This window comes from Bos indicus x Bos taurus, chromosome 26 (assembly GCF_003369695.1).
Source record: "Bos indicus x Bos taurus breed Angus x Brahman F1 hybrid chromosome 26, Bos_hybrid_MaternalHap_v2.0, whole genome shotgun sequence".
Taxonomy (NCBI): Eukaryota; Metazoa; Chordata; class Mammalia; order Artiodactyla; family Bovidae; genus Bos; species Bos indicus x Bos taurus.
The window spans coordinates 35,328,062-35,349,463 of record NC_040101.1 but is presented as its reverse complement, the minus strand read 5'-3'; the positions used below and the strand labels follow the sequence as shown (position 1 = coordinate 35,349,463).

The window sequence follows — 21,402 nt, the reverse complement described above, 5'->3', positions numbered from 1 at the left end:
GTTAGGACTCTGAGTGCGGGTGACCACATCTGAGAAAATTGCTCCAAGGAGGCAGGAGGGGGAGTCAGACTATATATATGTTTGCAACAAAGGGAGCAAGCAGTCTGAACATCAAAGATCAGATATCAAGTTAAGGAATTTAGCATTCTGTGTATGAGAAGATGCAAGCCTCTCGGATCACTGAATTCATTCCTTTCATATGCACGTCAGCTCTCTGGGGCCAAATCCGGTTTCCTTTTTCACCTGGAGGAGTGGCAGCCTCTTTGAATTTCTTCTTGCCTTCCCCCAGCTCCTCAGCAGTCATCTTGGGGGGGTGGCAGCATCTGTCAGATCTCAGTTTTGGGAGCCCTCATTTACATTTGGAGGCCAGAAATCACTAATGGCTATGACGTTTCTTGTTTATTGATATGGAAGGAGATACTTTAATTTCATACCACTTAGTTGCTATTTAGGGCTTTCCCAGTGGCTCATGGGTAAAGAATCCATCTGCAGTGCAGGAGATGTGAGAGATGCAGGTTCCATCCCTGGGTCAGGAAGGTGGGAATGGCAACCCACTCCAGTATTCTCGCCTGGAGAATCCCATGGACAGAGGAGACTGTCAGGCTACAGTTCATGGGGTCACAAAGTGTCAAACACAACTGAAGTAACTTAGCACACACACACACAGTTGCTACTTAAGCACATGAGTTGACAGAAATATCTGCATTTAGTAAGGAGGAGAATATCTCCTTCAAAGGGGAGAGTGCTAGCACAGGACAACTAGGATAGGAGGGAGATCTTGATGCTTCATTTGGCATCTTAACCTACAAGGTAATTGCTTTGGGAATGACAAAATGATTGTTTTTGTGTGTATAAGAAACATAAACAAACATTACAGGCGTACCCTGTGCTAAGCTATGTTCTACCCTCTGCCTAAGAGACATCACAGAAATCACTTAATTCCTCTGGTGCCCAGTTACTTTATCCATAAAATATTGTTGTGTTTCCTGGTTCTTTAGGATCCTTTCAGCCCTAAAATATTGATTTTATGTTTGAGTATACGAGGCAGAAGTAGAAACATCAAAGACCAGCTCTATGTTCTTTCCAGGTTGTTTAAATTCTCTTATCATCTACAAATGTAAATCATAGTATTTCATGTCATCCTATATATCATGATGGTAAGGAAGAATTGAGGTAAAATATGAGAGAATTGAGATAAAAATGCATTTATGCAATAAACATGATATATGTATATAGGAAAAAATTACCATATTTGATCCATGGTCATAATTTTCTCCCTCAAATGCATCTGTCAACATATGTGTGTATGTGTTAGTCACTCAGTCATGCCCGACTCTATGTGACCCCATGGACTGTAGCCCGCCAGGCTTCTCTGTCCATGGGATTCTTCAAGCAAGAATACTGGAGTGGATTGCCATGCCCTCCTCCAGGGGATCTTCCCGACTCAGAGATCGAATCCAGGTCTCCTGCATTGCAAGCAGACTCCTTACCATCTGAGCCACAAGGGAAGCCTATACTCATATAAACATGATATATGAATATAGGAAAAAATTATCATATTTGATCCAGGGTCATAATTTTCTCCTTCAAATACATCTGTCAACATAGAGAATTATGTATTTGTGAAGTGAAAATTTCTCTCAATACAGAGACCATATTATATTAATATTTATACCACAGTTGTTAACCAGGGCTTGGCATATTAAATAAGTCTTCACTAAGTGTTTTTTATTTAAGAAACTACTGCTTTGTCTTCTAGATCTGCAATACTTGCCCTGCTCTCCTAGATTGTTTCCCTGGGAGTCATAACAGAGTACTTAAAAATGCTGCTTATTCACAAAATTATTTTTTGGAGCAAATAAGGAAACACCAAGCATCCCTGGACATTAACAATCCTCGAGACGTTATTGATTGTTTTCTGATCAAAATGGAGCAGGTAAAATGTTAATGACAGCTCAGTTCTTTGATTGCTTGCGCATTTTGCAATTCATTGAATAGTTTTGAATTTACTAGGAAAGTTTCAGTGACCAAGTAAGTAATGCCAATAAGCATTTTAAGTGTCTATTGTGTGCGTGTATTGTATGCACTAAACATTATGAAAGATACAGTATTTAACTTTTAAATAAATGGAAAAATTGATCTTGCTTTTTGGGTACTAGTTGGACTGTGAAGAAAGCTGAGCGCTGAAGAATTGATGCTTTTGAACTGTGGTGTTCGAGAAGACTCTTGAGAGTCCCTTGGACTGCAAGGAGGTCCAACCAGTCCTAAAGGGGATCAGTCCTGGGTGTTCATCAGAAGGACTGATGCTAAAGCTGCAACTCCAATACTTTGGCCGCCTCATGTGAAGAGTTGACAGAGTTGACTCATTGGAAAAGACCGTGATGCTGGGAGGGATTGGGGGCAGGAGGAGAAGGGGACGACAGAGGATGAGATGGCTGGATGGCATCACCAACTTGATGGATGTGAGTTTGAGTGAACTCTGGGAGTTGGTGATGGACAGGGAGGCCTGGCATGCTGTGATTCATGGGGTCTCAAAGAGTAGGACACGACTGAGTGACTGAACTGAGCTGAACTGAGTATACCCAAGAAGAGTCAGAATGACTCTTCAGGTGAAAAATAAATAATTACAAACAAGGTATAAAATACAAATATCGTAGTATAATATGAAGATGGGCATGATCTCTGCACACACTGTTTGAGGGAATGGAAGAGAATGGCTTAATCTAGCTGGACTGGACTGGACTTAATCTGCATGTCAGGTGGTTGAAAATAAATGTAATATGTTTGCATGAAGGAGAAGGAAAGGAATTTCAGATGGATGAATAGTGTATATAGAGGTGCAAAGGTGTATGATGGGAAAGAGTAGGTGAATGAAAGAGAGAAGCCTTAATTGAATGTAAAGTAAAATGAATTGTCATAGATATGGAGTTCGAGGCTGGTATCCGAGACTCTGAACCCTGCACCATTAGTTGAAAAGACTGTTTTCCTCACACGAACCATCATGGCACCCTTGTCAAAAATCAGTGGAAGGGTTTATTTGTGTAATCTCAAATCTTTTCCAATCGTCTATATGAAAATATTATGCCATAACATATTATCTGTTCTTCTTAATTACTAGCATTGTATTATAGTTAGCTTTGAAATTGAGAAGTGTGAGTCCTCTAACTTTGTTGTTAATTTTTAAGAATATTTTGGCTATTCTGAGTGCCCTGAATTTTCAGACTAATTATAGGATAAACTCATCAATTTTTGCCAGGAAGACAGTAGTGATTTTGGTAGGGATTGTAGGAAATCTGTAGATCAGTTTGTGGCGTAATGTCATTTTAAAAAATAAGATGAAATTCACATACCATACAGTTATCCATTTAAAGTGTACAATTTAGTGGTATTTATTGCACTCACAGTATTGTGTGATTACTTGCTGTCTCTAATTTCAAAACTTTTCCATCATTCTGCAGGAACATATGCTACCAGTAAATGATCACTAACACATCTTGTGTTAACCTGTTATCTGCTTTATATCTCTATGAATTTGCCTATTATGTATATATCATATGAAAGGTCTCACAGCATTGTCCCTTTTGTTTCTAGCTCTTTCACCTAGTATAGTATTTAGGAGGTTCATCTAAGTTGCATGTATCAGTACTTTGTTATTTTCTTTTATGGATGAGTAGTATTGAATTTTTGCACATATTATAATTTTTTAATCCATTCATCTATTGATGGACATCTGTTTTGTTTCTGTCTTTGAGTTTTATGAATAGTGTTACTGTAAACATTTGTGTACAAGTTTTTGATGGACATTTTTCCATTTTTGTGGGGTGTATTTATAGGAGTAGAATTGATGAGCTATGTGGCAATTTTATGTCTAATTTTGAGGAACTGGCGATGCCAGGAGCCAGCATGAGGAACTCCACCCGTGGCAAAGGTCATGAGGAAGGAGGCTCGGCATACGCAAAGGCGGGATCGAGCCTCAGGAGTCCCCCTGGAAATTCTCGAGCATCTACCCCCAAAACCAGAGTCTGACTACTTTACTGCTTTATGCTCTCACCTACACCTCTGACTTTATGGGGGGCTGTCCCCCACCACCTCTGTCTGAAAAAGAGTTAACTTATAGCTCCAGTTAATAAAGTTCCTGGGTGTGACAAGAGTGTTTCAACCTACAAGCTCCTTTGGAAGTCCTCTAGCCTGCCTGAACAGGTTCTTACAGCCACATGTGATTGTTCAGAGTCTCCCAACTGTGAGAGGCATGAGATCTTCTAAACTGTATAAATACAGATTCCTTTGAGCAGTTAAAAGATTGATTAGAAATTGTATTGGTGAAGGGTTTTTCACTTGTTGGGCCAATGTTTGCTCCTAAGTTTCCATATCCCTTACCTACTGTGTCCCTGAGAGTGTATTGATTAATATAATTGATGTATAGGAATGTAAGTAGTAGCTTTAATGTTTGTAACCTTGGACCCTTGAGTTAATTCTTTTTTTATTATAGCCCACCACACCTTTGCCCTATAGGAATGCAACTTTATCTAATGCTTTCGGAGGGTGGGGCCTGACTTTAGAATAATCACCTTTAGAGAAAAATAAGTTTTCTGAAGAAAGGATCATAAAATGTTAACAGGCCTCTTGACCAGAAGATGATGTAATTCACCTAAACTTTTGCATATGATAAGTTTGCAGGAAGAAAGCCTGGCTTACTGCTGACTCTACCCCTTCCTCCATTATTCTCTATGCACAACTTAAGGCATAAAAACTACTTTGGAAAATAAAGTGCGGGCCTTGTTCACCAAAACTTGGTCTCCCCATGTCATTCTTTCTCTCACCTTCTGGCTGAATTCCCATCTGGAGCGTGGAGGCTCGTCAAGCCTACTAATTATGCCTGGGCTTCTAAGATCTGTCCAGGGAGGCCTTAGTGTCTCCTCTGCTTCAGAAGAATGGGAGGATGCCTGTGGCCTACGTAGGTGATGCAAATTCCTTATTTTGGAATTTTATTAGCTTTCCATGTAAACCAAGTTATTCAGCCTCTTTTCTCCACTGAATTTTCTCACTGAGCTATCCTTATTTGATCACTCTTTATGTCTTTAACTCTATCGTATCCTGATTGCTGAAGCCATCTCCCCTTCGAAACCCCTGGATCCTGCTGGGTCTGGCCCCCAGTATGGCAGCCTTTTCCACAGTGACTACAGTAGTCATGTTCCCACGAGCAATGTACAGGGGTCCTGTTGACCCACATAGTGGCCAATATGTATTTTATAATTTTTTGTAATTATTAAAGCTAGCCTAATTAATGTGAATACTGGCCAGAATACTGGAGTGGGTAGCTGTTTCCTTTTCCGGGGATCTTCCCAACCTAAGGTTTGAACTTAGGTCTCCCTCATTGCAGGCAGATTCTTTACCAGCTGAGTATATCAGAGAAGCCCAGTTGGTCTGGATAGTTCTTCTATTTCAATTAAAAAATTTTTACCTGTCAGTTATACCTCAGTAAAACTTGGAAATTTTTTATGTATTTAATGTGTGTGTGCATGCATGCTCAATTGCTTTAGTTGTGTACAGCTCTTTGGGACCCTATGGACTGTAGCCCACCAGGCTTCTCTCTCCATGGGATTCTCCAGGCAAGAATACTGGAGTGGGTTGCCATGCCCTCCTCAAGGGGATCTTCCAGACCCAGGGATCGAACCTGTGTCTCCTGCATTGCAGGCAGATTCTTTACCACTGAGCCACTGGAGAAGCCCATTTAATGTGTACAATATGCTGTTTTGATACACGTATGCTGGAGGCTATGCTTAGGAGTTGAATGGGATTTTGAACTTGCTTCTCTTCCAGACTGGGCCTGAGTGGGATTTTGAACTTGCTTCTCTGCCAGACTGGGCCATAAGATGAACTCTGCACTTCCTGGGTACTTGTGGCTAGGATTACTGGTAGGAAAAAATATTGTAATTTTGCTTGTTTTTCCTATGCTGTTGGTATCATATTGAACAAATCATTGCCCAGACCAATATAAAGAAGCTTTCCCTTTTTGCTTTCTTCTAGGTGTTTCATGGCTTAGGTCTTGTTTATGTCTTCAGTCCATTTTGAGGTGATGTTTTGTATGTTGTAAAATAATGATTCAAATTCTTTTTTTTTTGCAGGTGGTGATCTAATTTTCCCAACACTCTATTTTTGAGAAATTGTGCTCTCCACATTATGTATCTTGAGATAAGTTGATCATAAATTTGTCCATTAATTTCTGGGTTCTTTATTCTTTTACATTGGTCTGTGTAGCTGTTTTTATACTGTTTTGATTATTATAGCTTTGTAATATAGTTTGAAATCAGAAAGTGCAATTCCTCCACCCTTGTTCTTTTTTAGTATGGCAGTGGCTATGCAGGGTCCTTGGTTGTTCCATATGAATTAAAATATTTGTTTAAATTATTGACTTTTGACTGCGCTGGGTCTTCATTCCTCTGCAGGCTTTCTCTAGCTTTGGCAAGTAGGAGCTATTCTCTAGTTGTGGTGCATGGACTTCTCACTGTGGTGGCTTCTTTTGTTGCAGCGCATAGGCTCTAGGGTGCCTGGGCTCAGTGGTTGTGGTGCATGGGCTTAGTTGCCTCATGGCACGTGGGATGTTCCTGGACTGGAGACTGAACTCATGTCCGCTGCATTGGTAGGCAGATTCTTAACTACTGGACCACCAGAGGAATCCTTGCATATGAATTTTAATTTTTTTCTATTTCTGTGAAAAATTCTATTTTGATACGTATTTCATTGAATCTGTAGATTGCTTTTGGTAATATAGACATTTTAACAATATTAATTCTTCTTTTCATATACATGGGATATCTTTCATTAATTGATCCTCTTCATTTTCTTTTTTATAGTTTCCAGTGTACAGATCTTTTGCTTCCTTGATTAAATTTATTTTAAGTATTAGGAGATCCAACCAGTCCATCCTAAAGGAAATCAATCCTGGGTGTTCATTGGAAGGACTGATGTTGAAGCTCAAACTCCAATACTTTGGCCACCTGATGCAAAGAGCTGACTCTTTTGAAAAGACCCTAATGTTGGGAAAGATTGAGGGCAGGAGGAGAAGGGGACGGCAGAGGATGAGATGGTTAGATGGCATCACAGACTCAATGGACATGAGTTTGGGTAAACTCTGGCAGTTGGTGATGGGCAGGGAGGCCTGGCATGCTGCAGTTCATGGGGTCACAAAGAATCAGACACAACTGAGTGACTGAACTGAACTGATCTGAACTGAAGTAGTTTATTCATTTTGTTTCTATTTCTTGAAGTTCTGTCAGTTTTGCCTCACATATTTAAATGCTTTGATGCACTTGCAAATAACACCATTCCACTTTATAAGTTAATGCCTTATAAGTTAATGTCTCTTATAATGTCTTATAAGTTAATGTCTCCATTATAAGTTAATGTCTCTTATAATAAAAAATAATTTTACTTCTTCCTTTCCATCCTTTATATCATTGCTGTGGTTCATTCCACTTATCTATAAGCATAAGGTAAGGGTAAGTGAAGTCACTCAGTCATGTCCGACTCTTTGTGACCCCATGGACAGTAGCCTGCACCAGGCTCCTCTGTCCATCGGATTTTCTCAGCAAGAGTACTGGAGTGGGGTGCCATTTCCTTCTCCAGGGAATCTTCCCGACCCAGGGATCAAACCCAGGTCTCCCGCATTGTTGACAGACACTTTACCGTCTGAGCCACCAGGGAAGTCCATATATAAGTCTATATATATTTATATATATGTCCATAACCATTACATAATCAAATATACTGTTACTATTTTCTGCAAATTTTTATCTGTTAGAGCAATAAAGTAAATAAGCAAAACTTTTTATTTTACTGTCACTCATTCTTTCTTTATAACCCTTTCTTTATGTAGACGTGTTTCTGACCTATATGATTTTCCTTCTCTCTAAAGATTTTTAAAACATTCTTTGCAAGCCAGTTCAACTGGCAACAGATTCCCTCAATTTTGTTTGCTCGTTTGCTCAGAAAGTCTTCATTTCTCCTTCACTTTTTAAGGAAATTTTGAAGGATACAGAATTTAGATCATTGGTTTGACCATCTGTATGTATTCTTTGGAGAAATGTCTGGTTAGGTCTTCTGCCTGTTTTTCAATTGGGTTGTTTACATTTGTGTTGTTGAGTTGTATGAGCTGTATATTTTGAAAATTAAGCACTGGTTGATCACATCATTTGCAAATACTTTTCTCCCATTCTGTAGGTTGTCTTTTCGTTTTGTTTATGGTTTCCTTTGTTGTGCAAAAGCTTACTAGTTTGACGAGGTCCTGTTTGTTTATTTTTGTTTTTATTTGTATTGCCTGGGAGACTGACCTAAGAAAACATTGATTCGATTTATGTACCAGACACATTTATCTAAGCATACCCCTGGATGCTGCAAGTGTTTAATTTCCAGGGTACAAAAATAATTGCTCAGACCCTTTGTGCGTGGCCAGTAGCTGTTTCAGTGGATGGACTGATTCCTAGAACTTCCTCTCTGCCTTTTGTGTGACATTACTCTAGCAATGCCATCCCTACAATACTGAGTGTCCAGATCTATGACAAGGTAAGTTATTTGTTTATTTAGGTTTTCTTGAATTGTTTTGTGTAATAATGATAGGCTGTGTACACATAACCACTGTATCTGAAAATCAAATTCAAGAAATGGAAACACTAATATTGTTTTATGAGAGCACTGCTTTTCTTACTGACTTGAGTAATTTTGAACTGAGAAGCCAAAAGCTTGTGTGATGACACTGTTACTGAGGAAAATTAACAAGAGCACACATTCAGTGAGTTTAGTCTGTCTTAATTGTGTTTCTTACATAATAATAGACATGGCACTGGGGCCCTGGAGATTATAAATGCATCATAAAATTAATGCTAGTCTAGGGACATGTTTACAAAATATGCTTTTTTTTTTTGCATGTTAACGATCCCTTCTACTCAGTATTTAAAACTGCCTGCTTGTTATGTATTCTGTGTCACATCATCGCATCAATCCTAAAACAGCATTACTTGTCCTTTTCTATTGCTGTCTGTCTCCTTATTTGTGAGAGACATTCACTTAGTTTGTCAGCTTTGACATTGCATTACTCCTTCCCATCCTTTTTTCCCCTTGGGCAGAGAAAGCCTCAACTTTCTGTTTTTATGATTGTAGTGTAGCTTCAAGCTGTATATTCTTTTTATTCCTACATTTGTTTCTTAGGTCAAGCTGCTAATTGCATTGCATGTGGAATACAACCATGATGGTCCTGTACTGTCTTTGTGAATCCATCCTCTTTATTATAATTTACATATAGTTCATTTTAGGTTGTGCTGCAGTATTAGCTTTTGTACAATTTCAGCTTCATCGTGAATATACAGACAGTATTGAGTTCATGTACATTTTTAACAAAGAAGAGAATAATGAAATCTTGATTCAGGCTTATAACATCTTTCATGTTATGGCCCTAATTTATCTATTTCTACTAATTAAGATTTTGTTCATCTATAAATAAGAGAAAACCTGTTAATGAACGCTTTAACGAATAGTGGCTATATTTATCTCATGTACAAAGAATCTTCTGTCAGTGGAGGAATAGTACAGTAGTCCTGAAATATCAGGGATTCAGATACCTCCCATTTTTATTTACTTATGCTGAGTATATAGAGCTCATGGGCATGTAAGCTAAGTTGCCTCAGTCGTGTTTGACTCCTTGCGACCCTTTGGAATGTAGCCTGCCAGGCTCACTCATTATTAAAACTTCTTGTCCCAAAATGATGTTGGTGTATTCTAATAACTCCTTCAAATATTTGTTTTGGGTAGGAAGGAGGGCATAGAGGAAACAATTCCAACAGCCTTCTGCTTGTATCTCACTGGCGAAAACTGTGTTGCTTGTTGTTGTTTAGTCGCTAAGTTGTGTCTGACTCTTTTGTGACCTCATGGGCTGTAGTCCGCCAGGCTCCTCTGTCCATGAAATTTCCCAGGCAAGAATCCTGGAGTGGGTTGCCATTTCCTACTCCAGGGGATCGTCCCAACCCAGGGGTCGAACTCATGTCTCCTACATTGGCAAGTGGATTCCTTACCACTGAGCCACCAGGGAAGCCCCCTGCTTGGCTCACCTAAATGCAAAAGAGGCTGATGAATGGGACTTTTAGGCAAGTGAGGAATAAGTTATGAGAAACTGATGTTTGAGTCAGCTGATCTATAATCTCTTGCTATATTCTACAATAGTTTTTTTTCTAAAATTGCACCTTGCAGTGTGTGTGTGTGTGTGTGTGTGTGGCTTCCCGGGTGGCACTAGTGGTAAAGAACCCGTCTGCCAATACAGGAGATATAAGAAACGTAGGTTCGATCCCTGGGTTGGGAAGATCCCCTGAAGCAGGTCACAGCAATCCACTCCAGTATTCTCGCCTGGAAAATCCCATGGACAGGCTACATGGCGGGCTACAGTCCCTAGGGTCACAAAGAGTCAGACACGACTGAAGCGACTTAGTGCGCGCACACACACACACACATATATAAAATAGGCTTAACTTTAAAATAATGTGAGTTATTTTGGATTACCTGTAATTCTGAAAAGTTAACCTGTCAAATAATTGTATCAAATCATTCCTAGGAAAAGCACAATGAACAATTGGACTTTACATTTGGAAGCTTGACAGCTACTATATTTGATTTGTTTGGAGCTGGGACAGAGACAACAAGCACTACCCTGGGATATGGGCTTCTCCTCCTGCTGAAGCACCCAGAGGTCATAGGTATGATAACATGGTGGTCAGGGTGATTTCAGAAGAGTTACTGGAAAGAAACTGGGAGTGCTTTCCGTCTTGTTACTCTTAGAGAATTACTTAAATCTCTGTTTGAGCAGCTTAATGTTTTCAGATTTAATGAAGGGATCCTTCATTAAATAATAAGAGAACATCTTTGCATAACCTGAGAGGTTGAAGACACGATGGACAGCAGCAAAATCAATACAGCAGCATCTGGATTTCATGAGAGGTCATTTCATTTCATGCCCTGGGACTGCATATTGGTTTTATTATGGAAGGGCCACTTACACGTCTGCTCATTCTGAAAATGCTGTGTTCTAAAGCCAGAGTAGGGAAAATGGAACTTCTCCTTATTGAAGTCTGAGTGGAAATTCTAAAACTTAATGGGGTAGCTTGAGATAGCATCCACATTCTGGGAGTGATGAGTGAGTGAAAGTCACTTAGTTGTATCTGATACTGCCGGGAGCCGGCACGGGAGTCCCCACCCCCATGACAAGGACATGTGGGAGAGATCTGGTGGGCAAGGCGAGCCAGAACTCTAGGGGTGCCCCTCTGGGCCTGCCTGAGGGTCTACCCCAAAAACCTGAGCCTGTCTGTTTTACTGCTTCATGACTTTCACCAACTCCTCTGACAGTCACAAGGGGCTATCCCCAACCACTCTTATCTGTAAGAACAGCAACTTAGAGCTCTAGTTAATAAGTCTCCAGGGTATAATAAGGTATGTTCCAATTGTGTTTCCCTCAGAAAGCTTTCTAACCTGCCTAACAGGTTTCCGGACTCCTACAGCTGTGCATGTGATTATTTACGGCCTCCCAGCCATATGAAGCACAAGGAGACTTAGTTATTCTAACAATGCAGAGCCTCTCGGGGAGTTAGAAAATTGTTAAAATAGAACTGATAGAAGGTTTCTTTGTTGAGTTAATGCCCGCTGCCAAGTTTCCATATTTCTTATCCACTGTGTTCCTGGGAGTGTATTGATTAATATAGTTGATATATAAGAAATATAAGTAGAAGCTTTAATGTTAATAATAACCTTGGACCCCTAAGCTAATAAATTCTTTCCTTAATTACCCCCACAACACTCTTGCCCTATAGGAATGCAACTCTGTTTAGTGCTTTCGGGGAGTGGTACTAAACTCTAAGAAAAATCACCTCTGGAGAAAATAAGTTTTTCTGGTTGACTAATTCTTATCAGAAGAAAAATGTTAGCAGGTTTCCTGACCAGAAGATGATGTAAATCACCCAAAGCCTTTGTATTTGCGATAATGATTAAGGTCTGCTGACCTTACATGACTTTGCATCCCCCATTATCTTCTATGTACAACTTGAGGTATAAAAGTCCTGCTAAAAATAAAGCTACGGGCCTTGCTCACCAAAGCTTGGTCTCCCCGTGTCATTCTTTCTCGTCTCCTTTTCTTTTCTTTTGTCTCTACTCTTTCTTCAGGCCAAAGTAATTGGAGCGTGGGGGTATATTGATTTCCCACGTAAACCAATTATAATTAGGCCTCTGATTCTCTCCACTGACGCTATCCCTTTAAATTGCTGAAGCCGTCATCCTGAGGGAATCCCTGGATCCAACCGGGGCTGGACCCCGGTATGATACTTTGTGACCCTATGTACTCTAGCCTTCTAGGCTCTTCTATCCATGGAATTCTCCAGGCCAGAATTCTGGAGTGGGTTGCCATTCCATTCTCCAAGGGATCTTCCTGACCCAGGAATTGAACCTGGGTCTCCTGCATTGCAGGCAAATTCATTACCATCTGAGACACCAGGGAGGCCCACATTCTGGGAAGTGCTCTAAGCATTTAGAGTCACAAGAAATTGTACCTTTTAGGCATAAGATGCCTATAAAGGTTGTTTTTTTTTTTGTTTGTTTGTTTGTTTTTAGTCCAGAAGTCTGTTTCTATAAAAATGATGCTTGACAAAATAAGAATTTTGAGGGTCAACAATTTTATATTTTACAAAGTACTTTTTTAAAAAATTTACCTTGTAAGAGTTTATGATTGTGCATGGTGGGTTAGAAAAGACATTATCTTGTCCTGTTTCACCATCCCATTAAAAACTTATTACAAACAAGACTAAGAGTTTTAAAGTTGAACAAGAGGAGGTCAGGAAATACCAAATCTTCAGCACATTTCTGAAGCACAGAGAACATACTGAGGAGTAATAATGAACTCTTTAGGGAAGATGAAGTTGCATCCTAAATGTAGAAAGGAAAAGGTACCTAATCAAAGTTAATATGTATCCCTATAACCCCATAAAGTTGAGTATTTAGAAGTACCAAATGTCAAAGAGGGTAGAAGGAAAAAGAGATTGAAAAAAGTAGCAGTCTCTGCCTCGTCCCCTTGACAAATCCTTTTATCATGTAACGTTTTCTCCAGTGGGATGAGAGAGGCTTATTCTTCAGAGAAACTGAAACCAACAGGCTCTACACTCAGGGACACTGGGCAGAAAAAGAGGAAAAGAGTGAGATGCACAGCTGAGAGGCAAGGTTAGGGAAGAATCCACTTCTTGAATTCAGAGACTTTCAGTTCCTTTCTCTATTGTAGTTCCCCAAATGCAGGGAGTTTCTGTTTGTCTTATTATGTATACTAATAAAGAAGTATATATAGATATATCTTAAGCCTAGTTCCAAATAGGAAAAGGAGTACGTCAAGGCTGTATATTGTCACCCTGCTTATTTAACTTATATGCACATTACATCATGAGAAACACTGGGCTGGAAGAAGCACAAGCTGGAATCAAGATGCTGGGAGAAATATCAATAACCTCAGATATGCAGATGACACCACCCTTATGGCAGAAAGTGAAGAGGAACTAAAAAGCCTCTTGAGGAAAGTGAAGGTGGAGAGTGAAAAAGTTGGCTTGAAGCTCAACATTCAGAAAACGAAGATCATGGCATCCGGTCCCATCACTTCATGGGAAATAGTTGGGGAAACAGTGGAAACACTGTCAGACTTACTTTTTTGGGCTCCAAAATCACTGCAGATGGTGACTGAAGCCATGAAATTAAAAGACACTTACTCCTTGGAAGGAAAGTTAAGACCAACCTAGATAGCATATTCAAAAGCAGAGACATTACTTTGCCAACAAAGGTTTGTCTAGTCAAGGCTATGGTTTTTCCTATGGTCATGTATGGATGTGAGAGTTGGACTGTGAAGAAGGCTGAGCGCCGAAGAATTGATTCTTTTGAACTGTGGTGTTGGAGAAGACTCTTGAGAGTCCCTTGGACTGCAAGGAGATCCAACCAGTCCATTGTGAAGGAGATCAGCCCTGGGATTTCTTTGGAAGGAATGCTGCAAAAGCTGAAACTCCAGTACTTTGGCCACCTCATGCGAAGAGTTGACTCATTGGAAAAGACTCTGATGCTGGGAGGGATTGGGGGCAGGAGGAGAAGGGGATGACAGAGGATGAGATGGCTGGATGGTATCACTGACTCGATGGACGTGAGTCTGAGTGAACTCCGGGAGTTGGTGATCGACAGGGAGGCCTGGCATGCTGCGATTCATGGAGTCGCAAAGAGTCGGACACGACTGAGCGACTGAACTGAACTGAACTGAACTAAGCCTAGTTCACAGGAGAGTTAAATGTATCTATATTATATCAGTTATCTCTTTATGTTTAGGTGAATTTCTGAACTATAACTGATGTTTATGATGTTGTTGGAGCACCTTCATAATGCCTCACGTGTCCTTCAATTTGTATGCAAATGTGGTGTGCACTTTTATTTCTCCATCCTTCTTACTTATCTGTTACCAGCTAAGGCCCAGGAAGAGATTGACCATGAGCTTGGCAGACACCGGAGCCCCTGCATGGAGGACAGGAGCCACATGCCCCACATGGATGTTGTGGTCCATGCAATCCAGAGATACATTGATCTGGTCCCCACCAGTCTGCCCCGTGTGGTGACCTGTGACATTAAATTCAGAAATTACCTCATCCCCAAGGTAGGATTGCTTGAGTGCTAGGTTGCTTCAGTCATGTCTGACTCTGTGTGACTCCACTGGACTGTAGCTTGCCAGGCTCCTCTCTCCATGCGATTCTCCAGGCAAGAATGCTGGAATGGGTTGCCATTCCCTTCTCCAGGGGATCTTCCTGACCCAGGGATCGAACCCGCATCTCCTATGTCTCCTGCATTTGCAGCCGAGTTCTTTACATTAGTGCCACCTGATAAGATTGGGTCCTCTTATACTGACCTCAGTAGTCTTGAAGTTCCCATTTACACAGTATGAGTGCGGTTCTCGATGCACACAACAATCCTGTGTGTGGTGGCTTGATGGAAGGTGTGCTGTTTCTAGTTTAGTCTGTAAAGCTTTATAACAGGCTTTGGTAGCTGACAGTGCAAGTGTTCCAAGTTTGTTCTGCCTCTTTTGTATTGTTTGTCTGATCTTAGATATTTATTTTTCCAAATGTTATCAGTTTTTATTTGATATTTGTTTGTATGAGTGTCAGTCAATTTACCAAAACACTCTGCTGGGATTTTTATCTGGGTGACATTAGATCAATTTGAAAAGACTTAACATCATGACACATCGAGTCTTTCAATTAATGGGCATGGTATATAGTCCTTGGTTTGGGGAGCTTTCTTTAATTTTCTCAATAATGTCTTTTTCAGTAAATTGGCTCGCAAAACATTTTTGCAAGATGCTTAATACTGTTATAAGTTTTAAATAATGACTGTCATTTTATTATCTGGAATACAGAAGTATAATTAATTTTATCATTTGGATAACCTTATATAAAGCAGCATTGCTAAATTAAAAAAATTACTAATAATTAATTGCAGTTTCTATATACATTGTCATACTATTTGGGTAAATATCTTTGTTTCATCCTTCATCATTTCTGGTCTCTTGCAGGGTGAAGATTAACATAAAATATTAAGCATGATGTTTTATATACATTTTGTTAGATTTTTAAAGTCAGTTTCAGTTCAGTTCAGTTCAGTCACTAAGTCGTGTCTGACTCTTTGCCACCCCAGGGACTGTAGCACACTGGGCCTCCCTGTCCCTCATCATCTCTCAGAGTTTGCTCAAACTCATGTTCGTTGAGTTGGTGATGCCATCCAACCATCTCATCCTCTGTTGTCCCCTTCTCCTCCTGCCCTCAATCTTTCCCAGCACAAGGTCTTTTCCAGTGAGTTGGCTCTTTGCAACAGGTGGCCAAAGTATTGGGGCTTCAGCTTCAGCATTACTCCTTCTAATGAATGTTCAGAATTGATTTCCTTTAGGATTGACTGGTTTGATCCCCTTGCATCCCAAGGGACCCTCAAGAGTCTTCTCCAACACCACAGTTCAAAAGCATCAATTCTTTGGTGTTCAGCCTTCTTTTAGGTCCTGCTCTCACATCCATATATGACTATTGGAAAAACCATAGCTTTAACTAGATGGATTTTTGTTGGCAAAGTAATGTCTCTGCTTTTTAATATGCTGTCTAGGTTGGACATAGCTTTTCTTCCAAGAAGCAAGGGTCTTTTAATTTTGTGGCTGCAGTCAATATCTGCAGTGATTTTGGAGCCCAAGAAAATAAAGTTTCTCACTGTTTCCATTGTTTCCCCATCTGTTTGCCATGAAGTAACAGGACAAGATGCCATTCGTGATCTCCATGTTTTGAATGTTGAGTTTTAAACCAGCTTCTTCACTCTCCTCTTTCACTTTCATCAAGAGGCTCTTTAGTTCCTCTTTGCTTTCTGCCATAAGGGTGGTGTCATATGCATATCTGAGGTTATTGATATTTCTACCAGCAATCTTGATTCCAGCTTGTGCTTCCATCCAGTCCACCATTTCACATGATGTACTCTGCAAATAAGTAGGGTGACAATATAAATATACAGCCTTGACATACTCCTTTCCCAATTTAGAACCAGTCCATTGTTCCATGTCCAGTTTTAAATGTTGCTTCTTGACCTGTATACAGAGTTCTCAGGATTCTAGTAAGGTGGCCTGATATTCCCATTTCTTTAAGAAATTTCCATGGTTTGTTGTGATCCACACAGTCAAAGGCTTTTAGGGTAGTCAATGAAGCAGAAGTAGATGTTTTTCTGGAATTCTCTTGCTTTTTCTATGATCCAATGGATGTTGGCAATTTGATCTCTGGTTCCTCTGCCTTTTCTAAATCCAACTTGAGTATCTGGAAGTTCTTGGTTCATGTACTGTTGAAGCCTGGCTTTGAGAATTTTGAGCATTACTTTCCTAGCGTGTGAAATGAGTGCAATTGTGCCATAGTTTGAGCATTCTTTGGCATTGCCCTTCTTTGGGACTGGAATGAAAACTGACTTTTTCCAGTCCTGTGGACAACAACCATCAACATGAGAATGTTGGATTCCACCAAAAAAAGATACCCCACATCCACGGGTAAAGGAGAAGCCTCAACAAGATGATAGGAGGGGATCAACTGCATTTAAAATTAAATCTTAGACACATCAGAGAAGCTCAGAGGGCACAAACAAAACCCTGTGCACGCAGGATTGAAGGCAAGGAGCAGTGACCCCCCACAGGAGACTGAGCCACACCTGCCTTTGAGTGCTTGAGTGTCTCCTCCAGAGGCGTGGATCAGCAGTAACCTGCTGTGGGGACAAGGGCTCTGGCGGCAGCAGACCTGGGAGGCACGGCATGTGGCGTTAGTCCTCTTGGAAGAGGTCGCCACTGGCCGACCATAGAGCCACTGAGCAGACGACACACAAACTGCAGAACAATTATAGCAAAGAAGTTCTTACACTGTTGCAAAGGTTCCAGGGCCCACAACAGATTTCCTAACCTGGGCATCTGGCAGAAGGACTGAGAACCCCCAGGGAAACAACAAAACCTTCTTTGCACCAGGACCTGGGAGAAAGGAGCAATGACCCCACAAGAGACTGAGCCAGACTTGCCTGTGATTGTCCTGGAGTCTCTGGTGGAGGCTTGGGTTGACAGGGGCCTGCCGTGGGGTCAGGGCCACTGACTACCACAGTCCTGGGAGCTGCAATATGTTGGCATAAATAAGTCTTTTTGAAGGCCAAACTATAGGGAGGGAACACAGCCCTACCCATGAGCAGAAAATAGGATTAAAGATTTACTGAGTATTTACTGAGATTTACTTGCCCACCAGAGCAAGACCCAGTTTTACAAAGCCATCCTTTCCATTAGGAAACTTCCACAAGCCTCTTATCCTCATCCATCAGACAGAATGAAACCACAATCACAGAAAACTAACCATACTGACCACATGGATCACAACCTTGTCTGACTCAATGAAACCTTGAGCCATATTAGGAATAAAAGAGTTTTATTTGAGCCAGATTTAGGACTAAGCCTGTGAGACAGCCTCTCAGATCACTCTGAAGAGCTGCTGTGGAGAAGCATGGTTTTCAGCAAAGTTTTATACTTTGTCAGAACAAAGTACATCAAGCAAATCAGGGAAACATTCCTTCAAGGTTTCTTTTTTTTTTTTTTTTTTTCTCCAAAGATCAGCATGTTTACAAAGTCAGTATGGCCTTGAGACCTGGGAAGGGAGTCTTTTCAGCTTTGCTGTCCTAAGAACATTTAATCTGTATTTTTAACATTTTTTATTTCTAGTCAGTCAACCCTTTTAAAAAATGATTAAACAGATGGGTAATGTATGTCTGATAGGCCACAAAGAGGCTGCTTTACTTAATGTAAAATTCAAGTTAAATGAAGTATAAGCAAGAATGACTTCCCCATTCCTCAGTATGTAAAAATTTCTTCCATTAATATCAGTTTATCTATCTACCCACCTGTCCATCAACACCTCACTACTTTAGTGAGTATGTCTCATTAACAATGATTTTTATAAAGAGAATAATAATATTTACACTCAAGGGTTACCAAGAGTACACTCATATTATGTACAGCTTATACTTAAAAATTCCCAATTTGCCTAGAATATACTTTATAGCTTTCTTTTTTCTTTGCAATTTAATAAGTAGCCTAGGGATAAGCATATAATTTTGTTACCTTTTCTCTTTAGTTTCCTGTTATCAGTTCCCTTTACTTTGTATTTCTTTTAACATTTAACTTTGTGAGGAATTCAATTTAGTAGTCTTATAAAATATTCTGCAGGCAATTGTTTTCTAGAGATTAGATTTCAGTTACTATTTGGTTAGACAGCTATGTAGGTGCATTTGTGTTCCACTGAAATTCATCTGGGAGGTGGGGACACATAATGTCATCCCATTATTGGTATGGGGTGTTCTTCATATAATAAAGTAGTATCTGCCAGATTTCTCTATGGGAGAGTTTCTTTTTTTTTTTTTTTTACATTTAATTAATAAAAATCTATGGTGTAGTACTTCAGAGCTTTGTAAATATCGAACTTCTTAACCATTCACTCTACAGTTTTAGCATTTATGGATGACAATTGCTTGAATTAATGATCCTATGCTGAATTGTTATAAAATGATTTTTCTAATTTTATCTTTGTTTCTGTTTCTATGCTGAGATTAATCTGTAATGAAATCTACCCTATATTTTCAAATAAGACAATCTGCATGAAAATGATTAACACTAATAATTGCTCTAGTACTTATTATTATCCTGCTGCTGCTGCTGCTGCTAAGTCACTTCAGTCGTGTCTGACTCTGTGTGACCCCATAGACAGCAGCCCACCAGGCTCCCCCGTCCCTGGGATTCTCAAGACAAGAACGCTGGGGTGGGTTGCCATTTCCTTTTCCAATGCATGAAAGTGAAAAGTGAAAGTGAAGTCATTCAGTCATGTCTGACTCTTCACGAACCCATGGACTGTAGCCTACCAGGCTCCTCTGTCCATGGGATTTTCCAGGCAAGAGTACTGGAGTGGGGTGCCATTGCCTTCTTCGATTATTATCATAGAAGAGGTTATTTTTGACTAGATCAGATATCTGTTTACAAAAGTACTATGGACAGATAACTCCAAACACTTCAAGTTCCAATAGTGATTTCCATTTCAAACCATTGTCCACATATGAGAAGAGTGGAAATTGAAGTGACAAAGCAGCTATGACGGATGGACACCAGTGTCCAAATGTGGTGATAAGCAGAATGGATTCACCCTGGGACCCATGTACTCACTGTTTCAAATGCTTCTGAGATTTACTTGCAACATTACTGCCACTCATCTTTAATTTATTTTTGTTTATTACTTGCTCTGTCTGCTGCTGTCTTGCTCAAAATGCCACAGCCCTTCTTTAGCCTTAGATTCTTCATCTATAAATCATAAAATTGGACTAAATGGTTTGCAGCATTTGTCTGGCTCCAGTACTTCTGTGTAGTTCAGTTTATCTTTATCTGTTCTTTCCAGGGCACAGATGTATTAACATTGCTGACTTCTGTGCTACATGATGACAAGGAATTCCCCAACTCAGAGGTGGTTGACCCTGGCCACTTCCTGGATGAGAGGAGCAACTTTAAGAACAGTGAGTACTTCATGGCTTTATCAGTAGGTAGCACAAGTTTATTTTCTTCATCACTTCCGAGAGCAGGATACCTTTTGGGCATCAGCTGGAACTTTCATCCCCGTGCTAGGGATGGTAAAAATGCTTTTTTGTCTATGATGAGGGGCGGCAATCACAGTGCCTATATACTTTCCCTCCCCTCAATACATCATCATTGTTGGGCTAGATTACTGAAGCTTGGAGAGGTGACCCAGTTCTTTCAAATTCAGAAATAAAGTTTAGCTACATTCTGAAAATGTAAGAAAAGTGCATCTTAGACGAAAGAAACTCTGTAATAAATCTTTGGAACTTCAAGGTTGATGAAGAGTAAATATACTTAGAGCAGAGAACAGAGGCTGTGGAGAATGGAAAGAAACATGTTGGACCATCAGATTAGGAACAGAAAATAGAATGAATATATGTGTGTTTCTAGAAAAAGATTGAACTTGAAAATATCAAATTGCAGCTATAGTATAAGAATACTTAATGAAGTATGTGGTATAGTGCTGATGCTCAGTAAATGTTTGTTGAGAGAAGGATACCTGTTAAGATAAGATTTAAGTGGATAGCATGTGTGCCTACCCTTTGTCCATCTGTCTATCCAGCCATTCTGCTTTCCTTCTATTCATTGAAACATTCATCAAATGCATAGTCTCTTTCTGACAGCCAGAAACACAATGTTCTGTACATAAACAAGGAGTATATGTACTCTCTGTGTTTCTTGTTTGCAGGGAAACGGATTTGTGTGGGAGAGGGCCTGGCACGCATAGAACTGTTTTTATTCCTGACCACAATTTTACAAAAATTTGCCTTGAAATCTGTGGTTGACCCAAAGGACATTGACACCACCCCAGTTGCCAGTGGGTTAGTTTCTATGCTGCCTTCTTACGAGCTTTGCTTCAATCCTGTGTGAGGAATGTTAGATCATCTGGCTTCAACTGCCTCTCATCAGGGCATCACTCACCTCTTTCCCTTCAGTTTTCCTGAAAATTCCTTCTCTGACCTCTCATCTCATTGTGCTGTTTCACTGCAGAAATGTATCTTCTATTCTCCATATTCTGTAACATTTGTATTGGCCATCACATATGCTAATACTTGTCTAATATTGAGTATTATTATGTAATCAGTACAAAATATAACAAGATGGTTAATGCATACCAGTGGAGAGCCTTCTCCTATGCATGTTCGAAATAAAAGGCATAATTTGATGAGTCACTTCTCAGACTCTTTCTCTTTTGTGCTAGT

The 21,402-nt window shown here is 40.0% G+C and overlaps 1 protein-coding gene across 1 annotated transcript; it reads left to right on the top strand.

Annotated features, from left to right (window-relative positions):
• Positions 1-1,927: 1,927 nt before the first annotated feature.
• Positions 1,928-21,372, top strand: LOC113884399 (cytochrome P450 2C42-like). The gene is made up of 5 exons (XM_027528986.1): positions 1,928-1,936; positions 10,598-10,739; positions 14,511-14,698; positions 20,025-20,166; positions 20,889-21,372. Exons 1-5 carry the CDS (start codon positions 1,928-1,930, stop codon positions 21,068-21,070), a joined length of 663 nt encoding a protein of 220 aa, XP_027384787.1. The 3' UTR covers positions 21,071-21,372.
• The last annotated feature ends 30 nt before the right edge of the window (positions 21,373-21,402 follow it).

What these genes read in the sequence shown, in the direction of transcription:
- LOC113884399 (XM_027528986.1), top strand. An exon ending in GAAGCACCCAGAGGTCATAG is followed by an intron (nt 10,740 to 14,510) that starts GTATGATAACAT and finishes ATCTGTTACCAG; the next exon opens with CTAAGGCCCAGGAAGAGATT. An exon ending in GAAATTACCTCATCCCCAAG is followed by an intron (nt 14,699 to 20,024) that starts GTAGGATTGCTT and finishes TGTTCTTTCCAG; the next exon opens with GGCACAGATGTATTAACATT.